General features: G+C 39.0%; 1 protein-coding gene across 2 annotated transcripts in view; it reads right to left on the bottom strand.

Annotated features, from left to right (window-relative positions):
- Glg1 (golgi glycoprotein 1) overlaps positions 1–13,237 on the bottom strand; it is a 122,341-nt gene that overhangs the window by 106,532 nt on the left and 2,572 nt on the right. The window contains exon 2 of one of the 2 annotated variants that reach the window (XM_048792499.1): positions 13,002–13,226. In XM_048792499.1, coding sequence (XP_048648456.1) covers positions 13,002–13,226 — 225 coding nt within the window. Of the gene's footprint in view, positions 1–13,001; positions 13,233–13,237 lie in introns of both variants that reach the window. The other variant, XM_048792498.1, reaches the window with a different exon arrangement.

Below are 13,237 nucleotides of genomic sequence, written 5' to 3'. Positions count from 1 at the left end.
AAAAAAATTCAAAGCCAGCCTTAGCAAAAGCACGGCACTAATCAACTCAATGAGACCCTGTCTCTAAATGAAATACAAAAATCAGGCTGGGGATATGGCTCATTGGTAGGTTGCCCCTGATTCAATCCCTGGTATTCTGCCCACCCACCCCCCAAAAAAGGTAAAAGAGGGTCCAGTACAATGAGTGGTGCATGCTTATAATTCCAGTGATTTGTGAGGCTGAAGCAGGAGAATCCATGTTCAAAGCCAGCCTCAGCAACTTAGTGAGACTCTGTCTCAAAATAAAAAAAGCTCAGGGAACATAGTTCAGTGTAAAGTAGAGTACCCCTATGTTTAATCACCAGTACTGAAGGGGGAAAAAAAAAGGAATTAGTAAGGACTCTAAATGTTCTGTTTTTATCTCCAGTGTTACATTAAATCCAGAAGCATTAGGCAATCTGCCCAAAATTAAAACTATGGAGAAAGGGTATAAGAATGACGTAGTGAAATGAATATGGAGCCTGTCTTACAATGGTACTGAAAAACCATCCTGGATATAAGTTTAAAGCAAATGTACAGGCCAAGGCCTAGAAACCAAGTCAAATGGCAAAGGCACATCCCAGCAAGAAGTCTTTGTAGTTATAGCTGGGCCTGGAGGAGCACACCTGTAATCCCACAACTGGGGAGGGTAAGGCAGAAGGATTGCGAGTTCAAAGCCAGCCTCACCAACTAAGCAACTTAGTAAGACCCCAGCTCAAAAATTAAAAAATACAAAAGGGTTGGGGATGTGATTCAGTGGTTAAACACCCTGGGTACCCAAAAATAATAATAAGTAAAAAATCTCTATAGTTAAGTTTTACCTTAACATAGGAATAGTTCTTACAAATTATCTAAAATAAATTTTTAAATACTTTCTAATAAACTGCCCCAAATCTTAAATAAAAGAGCCAAAATTCTTTCTTCCAGTTTGGGACAGTGGTACACACCAGTAATCCCAGCTATTTGGGAAGCTGAGGCAGGAGGACTGCAAGTTGGAGGCCAGCCTTAACAATTTAGTTAGGTTCTAAGCAATTTTGCAGAACCAAAGGGCTGGGGACATGGCTCAGTGGTTAAGAGCCCCTGAGTTCAATCTCCAGTACCCACCCACCCCACCCCACCCCACCCCCCAAAAAAAACAGAAGGAAAACAAGAGAAGAATTGTTTCTTCTCTTTTTGAGGTGCTGGGGATCAAAGTCCAGGGCCGTGCACATCTCAGGCAAGCACTCTATCACTGAGTCATCCCCAGCATGTTTGTTTTTTTTTTCCTCCCACAGGTTGGGGATTGTTTTGTTTTTGTTTTTGCAGTTCTGGGGATCCAATGTAGGGCTTCATGCATGTTAGGCAAGTGCTATACCAATGAGCTATCTCCCCAGCCTCCAGCTACGGGGTGAACCCAGGGGGCCTTGTGCATGCTAGAGTAAAAATATCTTGATATGACAAATCAAAGAGGGACACATGAACTTGATCTAACTTGTCCAAGAAAACTGATAGAGCTTGTTAGAGTTCTCACTTGAAGTATATCATCTGTGCCATGTGAAGAGTTCTAATGAGGGGCTGGGGATATGGTTCAAGTGGTAGCGCGCTCGCCTGGCATGCATGCGGCCCGGGTTCGATCCTCAGCACCACATACAAACAAAGATGTTGTGTCTGCCGAAAAACTAAAAAATAAATATTAAAAAATTGAAAAAAAAAAAGAGTTCTAATGAAGTGTGGTAAGAACAGAACAACTAATCACCTCAGCTTTTAAGAACAAGCGGTTAAATAGGTGAAGAGTATGTGAATTCCACCTTGATGGGGCGAGGGGGGCAATGATAAGGGCTTAAAAAAAAGGAGCAATGCTTCTTGACTCCCTTTCCTGCTTGAAAGCAGAAGACTCCAAAGTCCTAGGAAATGAACAGAATCGCAAAATGGGAGAATCAGGGTCTCTGGATCACCAGGTGGTGGACAATCTCCTATAACTTCTTGTGTTAAGTCATAGATATTTGGGGGTTATGGAAGTTAATCTTGCCCTAAATGATAATAAACTAAACAGAAACATTTTATCCTGTATGTTGGCAAAAGGGTTTAGCTCAGAGTTATAAAACAAGTTGACCTTTTTTTTTAATTTTTATTTTTTTAATGTATTTTTTAGTTGTTGATGGATCTTTATTTTATTTATTGATATGTGGTGCTGATATGTGGTGCTGAGAATCGAACCCAGCGCCTCACACATGCAAGGCAAGCGCTCTACCACTGAGCCACAACCCCAGCCCAAGCTAACCGTTTTGACACAAAATTATACCTATACAACTCTCATGCTAAAAGTAGCTTTCTCAAAGTTGGGCATTAGAAAACAGACTTTAATTTTTTTAAAAAATTAAATATATATAAAATGTGTAGCCAGGCAGAGTGGTGCATGCCTGTAATCCCAGCAGCTTGGGAGGCTGAGGCAGGAGGATCACAAGTTCAAAGCCAGCATCAGCAATTTAGCAAGGCACTTAGCAACTCGGCGAGACCCTGTCTCTAAATATAATATTAAAAAAAGGGCTAGGGATGTGTTTCAGTGGTTAAGCACCCCTGGGTTCAATCCTATCCTGTCTCTAAATATAATATTATTGCCAGAGATTGAACCCAGAGGCACTTAACCACTAAGTCACATCCCCAGTACTTTTTTTTTTTTTTTTTAATTTTGAGACAGGGTCTCACTAAGTTGCTTAGGGTCTTGCTAAATTGCTGAGGCTGGTTTTGAATTCATGATCCTCCTGCCTCAGCCTCCTGAGTTGTTGGGATTACAGGCATGAGCCACCATGCCTGGCTCTATTTCAAATATACTTTCAAATTGAAAGCAAAATATAAAATAGTATAAATTCTTGAAACTTCTTATAATGATTAAAAAACAACTGCCAGACATACTAAAAGCGTTTATCTATACTTAAATAAATAGATTGTAATAAATCTATTAGTCTTAGTGTGAAATTACAGAATTTCAGTTATTTCAAAACTACCTATGTTGCCTAATTACCTCTGAAAGGTTGACATACTGAAAATATTTTGCACTGTCCTTCATGTGTGACTAAGTTAATATTTATACTCCAATATTACAGGCTATTTCATAGGCTAGAGAAAATTTCCAACCTTAGCAATAAAAGAACAAAAGTCCTTACATACTACTTTCCCTCTGAAAAGCCGTCTCCGAAAACTTCAGTAATTTTTGTATTTATCTGATTTTACACAGGTTTTAAAACAATACAATCAATGCCTTTTATTTCCCAGCTGATAGCACAGCTGTTTTTAGTCATTCCATTTTACAGAGGATGTGTTTTAAGTAATAGAATCTCCAAAAGACAAAAACTTTAATTTTTTAAATAAAAAGAACCATTTTTTTTCCATCTTACATGTAAGAATGGAGTTTTCCACTGATAGGCAATATATTCCAAATTTAGACATACTTTGAGCCAAAAGAACTAAAGAATGTTTGGCAGAATGGAAATTTTTTTTTTTAATTTTATTTTAGTTGTCAATGAACACAATATTTTTACTCACTTATTTTTATGTGGTGCTGAGGATTGAACCTAGTGCCTCACAAGTGTGAGGGCGGGTGCTCTACCGCTGAGCTACAGCCCCAGCCCCAGATTGGAAATTCTTTACCCAGAGTATTTACCTGCTTGAATTCATAACTTCAACATGTATATATTTAAAAGACTACACAATGTTCTTGACCTTACCCCACAGTTTTCATGCAGGAGCTTTGGAAGAATTATAAAAAAATGTATGGAACATTACATTTATTTCACTTTTCTCCTAAGACAGTGAACAATTGGACAATTGTTCTGAAACAATTTCATCTGTAGCAACAAAGAGGAAAGGGAATGGAAAGGCCATTTACAGATAAGAAAATTGAAGGCTTAAAAGATTAATCTGTCCAAGGTCACTGGAAGGTAAGTGAGCTAAGATTTGAATTCAGGACTCTATAGCTATATAGCTATATATAGCTCCAATGCCCACTTACTATACTGCCTTTCCTCTTATCACAAACTCCATATGACTATAGGACCTTATCATCCATCCATCCATCCATCCATCCATCCATCCACCCACCATCTATCTATCTATCTATCTATCTATCTATCTGTCGGTATTTGGGATTGAACTTGGGCACTCACCACTGAACCACATCCCCAGCCCTATTTTGCATTTTATTTAGAGTCTCACTGAGTTGCTTAGTGCCTCGCTGTTACTGAGGCTGGCTTTGAACTCACAATCCTCCTGTCTCAGTCTCTGGAGCCGCTGGAATTACAGGCGTGGCCACATTGATTGGCTCTTCTGTTTATTTTTACTTCATATATAATGATGTATACTCAATAGATTACACTAATTAACATGTGGCAGATTTTGTTCATTATTAAAACTTTCCATTACATCCTCTTCTGCATCCTTAAAATAATTGTCCACTTCATGTTGTTTTCCACAGTACAAGACTGATCTAGCCAACATAAGAACTCTGTTAAGTGATCTGCAGGCTGACTTTTTTTTTTTTTTTTAAGTTGTAGATGGACACAATACCTTTATTTTATTTATTTATTTTTATGTGATGCTGAGGATCAAACCCAGGGCCTCATACATGTGAGGCAATCGCTCTGCCACTGAGCCACAATCCCATTTCTGCAGGCTGTTTTGTTTTTTTGGTGCTGGAGATTGAACCCAGGGCCTTGCACACAACAGGCAAGTGATCTACCCCTGAGCAACACTTAGGTATTATTTTTTAGTTGAAACCTAAATTACAAATGAAACCTTCCTAGATAAGTACATTCTTTAAACCCAGTTTCTTCTGATTTCATTTTTTCTACTTGTATTTTAATTGACTTAGAATTTATATTATAGCATTTGACAGAAATGAGAAAAAATTTTAAAAGAAGACAAACAGGGTGGGGGGATAAGCTCAGTAGTAAGTGCTTGCCTAACATGTGCAAGGCCCTGGAACTAATCCCCAGCACAAAAGGAGGTGGGTGGGGGGAGCCAGGCATGGCAGTACATGCCTACAACCTCAGATATTTAAGAGGCTGAGGCAGGAGGCTCTTAAATTCAAGGCCATCTTGGGCAATTTAGTGAGACCCTGTCTCGAAATAAAAAATTAAAAGGGTTAGGGATGTAGCCCAGTGGTAAAGTACCCCTGCTTTAATCCTCAGTAAGAGTTAAAAAAAAAAAAAAAAGAGAGAGAAAGAAAAATAAGTTCAAAAGATGAAAAAGAATTTGGGATGGGGGTAAAAAAGATGGTGGAATGAGATGGATATTATTACCCTAAGTACATGTTCACAAATGGTGTGAATATACTTTGTATACAACCAGAGATATGAAAAATTGTGCTATACATGTGTAATATGAATTGTAATGCACTCTGTCATATATAACAAATTAGAATAAAAATTTTTTTAAATGAAAAAAGAATTTATATCCATATTCTCCTCTTAATTTTTCTCATGTATCGTTTCACTTCACTGTTTATCTTGCTTACAATTTTAAATACAAATTACATTTATTATTTTTTTATCAGGAACACAAAAATATTTTTTTAAAGAGAGAGAATTTTTTTAATATTTATTTTTTAGTTTTCAGCGGACACAACATCTTTGTTTGTATGTGGTGCTAAGGATCGAACCCAGGCCGCACGCATGCCAGGCGAGCGCGCTGCCGCTTGAGCCACATCCCCAGCGCCACAAAAATATTTTAAGAGTCTATTCTCTTTTAATATTTTTTAGTTGTTGATGGACCTTTATTTTATTTATTTGTATGTAGTGCTGAGAATCGAACCCAGTGCCTCATACATGCTAGGCAAGCGCTCTACACTGAGTCACAACCCCAACCCTTGTTCTATTTTCTTTTTAATATTTTTTTTAGTTGTGGGTAGACACAATATCTTTATTTATTTATTTTTATTTTTATATGGTGCTGAGGATTGAACCCAGTGCCTCACGCTAGGCAAGCGCTCTACCACTGAGCTACAACCCCAACCTTAAAAGTCTGTTCCATTTTACAAGTGTATAGTTCCAAGAATTTAGGTCAGCCCCCATTTTCACTGATTATCCTGATAAAGAGTTACAACTGCTATTTAAACCTTCAGTGGGAGAATTTACAGGTACTGTAAATACCACACATTCATCTAACTCAGTAAAATTATTAAAGCTGAATGAAAACAGATGCTTGGTTCTTTTCATTCATTGTTTTTAGATTCCAGTCCACACTTCTTGTTTCTCCACACTCTATTTTAATGCAGATAAGAGAGTACTGGCACTGTTCTGAGGGCCATCACTTGAGATTCTTCCTTAAGTTTCAAATTTATCTAACTCAACCAAAGGAAGTCAAAGGAATCACTTATTGACTTCCAGTTTTATCAGAGTACCTTTCCTCTCAAGTTGAAGAAGTTAAATCACTCCTTACAGTTCATAGATTAGGCATGCTGAATGTGTGATCCATCCATTAACAAAATTAAGAGGCATTTAAAAGTGACTAAATTAAGAATTTTGTTATATGAAACACAGACTTAAGAAGAATGAAAAACTGGGCACATTCTTTTTCTAATCCTCTCAATTGTGTTCCCTATATATGCACATAGATTTAATTTATCCTTCCAGATAGTACTTATTACTTTACAATTTACATTATGGTTTTTAGAAAGGTATCATTTTCGTCAAGACAGTTTTGTTCAATAGAAGCAGACTGCAAGCAATATATGTAACTTTGTTTTCTAGTGGTCACATTTTTTAAAAAGCAAAATTCATTTTAATAATGACTTTTAGCTGAGCCTGGAGGCATATGCTTGTAATCCCAGCTACTGTGGAGGCTGAAGTAGGAGAATGGAAAGTCAGGGGATAGCACCAACAATTTAGCAAGACCTTCTCTTAAAATAAAAAATAAAAAAGGACTGGATACAGATTAGTAGTAAAGTACCCTTGGGTTCAGTACCCAGTATTGGGGGGAAAAAAGTATTTCAACATATCCAAAATATCTAAATTACCATTTAAACATGTAATCAATATAAAAGTTGGTGTTATTTTCATTCTTTTGCACTGTCTTCTAAATGAAGGTATCTTACACTTTTTTTAAATATATATATATTTTTTAGTTGGACACAATATCTTTATTTATTTATTTTTATGTGGTGCTGAGCATCGAACCCAGGGCCTCACATGTGCTAGGCAAGCGCTCTACCGCTGAACCACAACCCCAGCCCCAGAAGTGTATCTTATAGCACATCTCAATTCAAACTAGCCATGCTTCCGATGCTCAATAGCTACAAATGCCTGTTGACCCCTACTACAGATAGGACAATCCGAGATTATAAATGCCATGGGGTTAGAGATGAGAGAACTATCTTACAGTTGGATTGACTTGTTTGAGGCAAGGTACTTAACCTCAGTTTCTTCATTTAAAAAATAATAATAAACAAGGCACAGTGGTGCATACCTATAATCCCAGAGACAAGGATCACAAATTGGATGGAGGTCAGCCTCAGCAATCTAATAAGACCCTCAGCAACTCAGCAAAACAGTATCTCAAAATAAAAAACAAAAAGGACTGGGAATGTAGCTCAGTGGTAAAGTGCCCCTGGGTTCAATCCCCGTACCAAAGCAAAACAAAGTAAAAAAAGTAATAATAAACTCAAAAAACTTAACCAAAAAAAACAAATAACCCCATCAATAAATGGGCTAAGGAACTGAATAGACACTAAGGAACTGTATAGACACTTCTCAGAAGATGATATGCAATCGATGAACAAATATATGAAAAAATGTTCAATATCTCTAGCAATTAGAGAAATGCAAATGAAAACTACTCTAATGGGGCTGGGGAGGTGGCTCAAGCGGTAGCGCGCTCGCCTGGCATGCGTGCGGCCCGGGTTCAATCCTCAGCACCACATACAAACAAAGATGTGTCCGCCGATAACTAAAAAATAAATATAAAAAAAAAAAAAAAAGAAAAAAGAAAACTACTCTAAGATTTCATCTCACTCCATCAGAATGGTAGCTATTAAGAACACAAAGCGTTGGCAAGGATTGGGGGAAAAAGTACACTCCTACATTGCTGGTGGGACTGCAAATTGATGCAGCCAATCTGGAAAACAGTATGGAGATTCCTTGGGAAACCTGGGATGGAACCACCATTTGACCCAGCTATCCTACTCCTCAGTTTGTACCCAAAGAACTTAAAAACAGAATACTAAGTGACACAGACACATCAATGTTTATAGCAGCACAATTCACAATAGCTAAACTGTGGAACCAACCTAGATACACTTCAGTAGATGAATGGATAAAGAAACTGTAGCATATATGCACAATGGAATATTACTCATTTGTGGATGCTGATCGATAATGGAGGTGAGAGGGGAAGCATGGGAGGAATGGAGGAACTTTGGATAGGGCAAAGGGGAGGGAGGGGTAGGAAGGGAAAATGTGTACCACGAATTGAAATGTATTCTGCTGTCATGTATAACAAATTAGAATAAATAAATTTATTTTTTCTTAAAAAAGTAATAAAGGGATGTAGTTCAGCAGTAGAGAGCTTGCCAAGTGTGCCAGGCCCTGGTTGGATTCCTACTATTGCAAAAAATAATGATGATGATGATGATGATGATGATACCTGTATAATTCCAGTTACTCTGGAAGCTAAGGCAGGACAATCACAAATTCACAGATAGCCTAGGCAACTTAGAAAGACTCTGTCAAAAAAAAAAAAAATCTAAAAAAGAGCTGGGTATGTACTTCAGTGGTAGAGTGTTGCTTAGCATGAGGGAATCCTTGAGTTCAATCCCTACTACTACTCAGATGTTTTTAACCTTTCACTACACTATGTATATATACATGAGACAGTGCACTATATGATCTCTATTATCCCATTTAATACTCTTAGTACTGTGAGGTTGGTAGTAGTCTGTCTCCCTTCCTTCCTTAAGATTGAACCCCAGGTGCTCTACTACTCTGCTACATCCCCAGCCCTTTTTTATTTTGAGATAGAGTCTCACCTATTTGCCTAAGATGGCCTTGAACTTGTGATTCTTCTGCCTCAGCCTCCCAAGTGGCTGGGATTACAGGTGTGTACCACCATCCCAGGCTGGACAGTATTATTAATTTAGATTAAAAATAGGCTCATTGAAGTGGTAGAACTAGTATTCAGCAAGCCCTTTTTGACTTGGGAGGCTGAGGCAGGAGGATACCAAATTCAAAGCTAGCCTCAGCAACTTAGCTAGCAAGGCCCTAAGCGACTTACTGAGACCCTGTCTCAAAATAAAAAATAAAAAGGGCTGGGGATGTAGCTCAGTGGTTAAGTGGCCCTGGGTTCAATACCCAGTACCCTCCCCCCAAAAAAGAAAATCCCAGAAAACATATTCCATTCATTTCTCTTCAAATGTGCCCAGTTGTTGTTGTTTTTTTTGTTTTTCTTTTTTTGTTTTGTGGTGCTGGGGATTGAACCCAGAGCCTTGTGTTTGCGAGCTAGGCAAGCACTCTACCAACTGAGCTATATCCCCAGCCCTGGACTCAATCAATTCTTAAACTAAGTGGAAAGAAATTTCCTTTTGCTTTCTTTAGTAACTCCACTTCCTAAAGAATATACACAGGATTCATGGTACTCTTCTTTTAATATTTCTATATATAAAATTAGAGGAAAATTCATTAAATTGGAAATTTAGCTCCCTCACTCCAACAAAAATAGCCTATCTCCAATTTGCATGACATCTTTCTTCCTCTGAAGCATAAAACCACATCCATTAGTTTACTCATCCTCAATCAGTCAACAATGTTTCCTGATCCCAGCACTAAATTAGGTAGACTGGAAAGTTACAAAGATGATACAGGATCTCATTTATATATATTATACCCACAAAGTAAGAAAAATATAGTTATTAAAATTATATCCTTGCTGGGAATCTTAAAGTCAATGGAAGAGCTGGGACTAAATTTTCAGGCCAGTCTAGGTGTCTTTATATACGAACAAGTGAAAGAAAAATAGTACCTACTAAATTAAGCAGACATCAAAATTAGACAAATCTAAGTAACTGTGGATGATGCATGCCTCTACACCCTTCTACACACGACAAAGGACCATTGCTCCTATAAATGGTGGTTTCCACATGTCCTTAACGCATACAAAGAGACATGCACTCCTTAAATGGGCTACTTTTTGCCACTGTCCCTAAAAACATCCTGTTTCTGCCACAATCCACTAGCAATGTGTTTGGTCCCCAACATAAGGATCCCAGTTTGAGGAGCCTATACCTATTATCTACCTTCAAAGTCCAAATAAAAGCCAAGCACTCCAACTCAGGAATTTGAGGCAGGAGAATCTCCTGAACCAGCCTGGGAAATTTAGTCAGAAACTCTTAAAAAAAAAAAAAAAAATAATAATAATAATAATAAAGGACTGGAAGTATGGCTCAGAGGTAGAGGGCCTCTGGGTTCAATACCCAGTACCACAAAACAACAATGAAAAAAGACCAAGAATCTTAGCTGTAACTACTAGAGGAACAGCTGTAAAATTAAATAACTGTTCCTCTAATCTTCAAGCTATAGATAAGAAGTCGTGTAAGAGTCCACATTTCTGGTAACTCTGGAAACTGTTTCCTGATTATGTATATGCCTTTTCTTTTTTTGGTATTGGGAATTAAATCCAGAGGTGCTCTACCACTGAACTATATTCACATCCCTTTTTATTTTTAATTTTGAGACAGTGTCTCACTAAGTTGCTCAAGATCTCACTAAATTGCTGAAGCTGGCCTCCAACTTGATATCCTTCTGCTTTACCTCCCAAGTTGTTACAGCTGTGCCACAGCACCCAGTTATGTATGTATTTGCATCTCCTGAATTACTTTTATATATAACACTAGAGCAAATATCACAGTGGTAAGAAGGAGAAAATTGCCAACGGTAGCAAATTTCTACAAACCAGTCATTTTCCCCAAGATTATTCCCTTAAATAATTGTGATGATACAATATGCCAAATAAAACAATATCAAGGGAGGTGGGGTTTGGCTGGGTGGTAGAGCACTTGCCTAGCATGTGTGAGGCACTGGGTTCAATTCTCAGCACTGAATATAAATGAATGAATAAAATAAAGGTCCATCAATGTCTAAAAAAAAAAAAACCAATAACAAAGGGCTGGGGTTGAGGTTCAGCTGTAGAGCGCTTGCCACGCATGTGCAAGGCACTGGGTTCAATCCTCAGCACCATATAAAAGTAATTAAATAGAATAAAGGTATTGTTTCCAACTATAACTAAGAAAAAATTTTTTTAAAAAAGTATCAATCAACAGCTTCATTCTACTTGACAAAATTTTGAAAGTAATTCTGTGTACCTTCACCTTTGGAAAAAGTATTTCACAATGGAAGAACTCTTGCCTAGCATGTGCAAGGCAAAACTCTGGAGTCAATTCCTAGTATTAAAAAAAATTGAGGGGAGGGGAGGGGAGGGGGGATAGTAGAGGATAGGAAAGGCAACAGAATACAAAAGACACTAGTATGGCAATATGTAAAACAGTGGATGTGTAACTGATGTGATTCTGCAATCTGTATACGGGGTAAAAATGGGAATTCAGGGCTGGGGATGTGGCTCAAGTGGTAGCGCGCTCGTCTGGCATGCGTGCGGCCCGGGTTCGATCCTCAGCACCACGAACAAAGATGTTGTGTCCGCCGAAAAACTAAAATAAATAAATAAATAAATTCTCTCTCTCTCTCTCTCTCTCCCCCTCTCCTCTCTCTTTAAAAAAAAAAACAAAATGGGAGTTCATAACCCACTTGAATCAAATGTATGAAATATGATATGTCAAGAACTATGTAATGTTTTGAACAACCAATAATAAAAATTTAAAAAAAAAAAATGTTTTCTACCAGATTGCCTTCCAAACTTTAACTAAGAATTGTCAAACTGTGCACTTAGAAGCACTATTAAATCTAGAGAAAAATTATCAATGTCTCTTAACTGAATCACACAGCAAGCAATATCAAAGCTAGATCTAATTAAGAGGTATTATTAAAATTACATTCAATCCAGGCACGATGGTGCATGCCTATAATCCCAGAGAATGGGAAGGCTGAGGCAGGAGGATCGCAAGTTGGAGGCTAGCCTCAGCAACCTAGTGGGGTCTTAAGCAACTTAGGCAGAGCCTGTCTCAAAAAATAAAAAAGGCTGGGGATGTAGCTCAGTGATAAAGCGCCCCTAGATAATGAGTGAGAGTGACCCCTAGATACAGAGTGAGAGAGAGTGAGTGAGAGAGAGGGGGCTAGAAGGAGGGGGGGGGGAGAGAGAAGAGAGGGGGAGAGGAAGAGAGAAATTATATTTGGACCTCTAAAGGCCCAATCACAAACATTTATTACAGCTTCACATGCTGCCTCAACTTTTTAAGCTTTAGGTCTCCTAGTCACCTGGCAAAATAGCTCTACAAATTTACCAAAGAATTGGAAGAAAAAAAAAAAGAATACATTAGTTTCAACACCAAATAAATAATACAAATTTGCGAATTACAAAAGAATAGGGTAAAGACAGTAAATTCTGCTGCTGACTGCAACACACACCAGAGCAGAACCCGTGTTACCTAACGAAACATTACCTACTGCTCATAAAGCAGGTCGGTCTTTAACAACTTAAGTACGCCAACCATTTTTCATGTTTAAATGGATTGTTACAAATTGTCCTGGTCAAGACTGATGGCAAAATCCCAAATTGGTTTTCGGCGAAGAGCCACTCTGCATAGAGCATCACACAAAAGACAGGAGCAAACTGGAACACGTTCTGGGCCTTCGTGAATTGCGGCCGAGACTTCACAACAAGGAGAGAAGGAACGAAGGCCGGGGAAGGAAGGTAGGGGTGGGGGTGGGGTCCACTTCCCTGAAAGCGCCGCGGAGCGAGTGCAGCAGCACTAAGGAAGCAGCAGACCGGCATCGGCGGCTTCCAGGCCAGCTACACCCTTGGGCCCACCCCAGGCCTATCCCTCTCAGCCCGGTCCGCTTCCTCACCTCCCTCACGTCCTGCAGACATTCGAGCACCGCCAGGTTGTTGCTCCAGGTGTGCTTGGGGCACACACGGGTCACGTCCTCCCTGCAGGACTCTTCCTCCGCCAGTTTCCAGCCCCCGCCAGCCCCGCCGGGCCCCGCTCCGCCCCGACGGGCTGGAGGCCCACCCGCGGGGAAAGGCGGCTGAGGCTGCTGCTGCTGCTGCTGCTGCTGCTGCTGTTGCTGCTGTTGCTGTTGCT

The sequence above is a fragment of the Marmota marmota genome, unplaced genomic scaffold (assembly GCF_001458135.2).
Source record: "Marmota marmota marmota unplaced genomic scaffold, marMar, whole genome shotgun sequence".
In the NCBI taxonomy this organism is placed as follows: Eukaryota; Metazoa; Chordata; class Mammalia; order Rodentia; family Sciuridae; genus Marmota; species Marmota marmota.
Note: the sequence above shows the minus strand (reverse complement) of the source record. Positions and strands in the feature narration are given on the sequence as shown.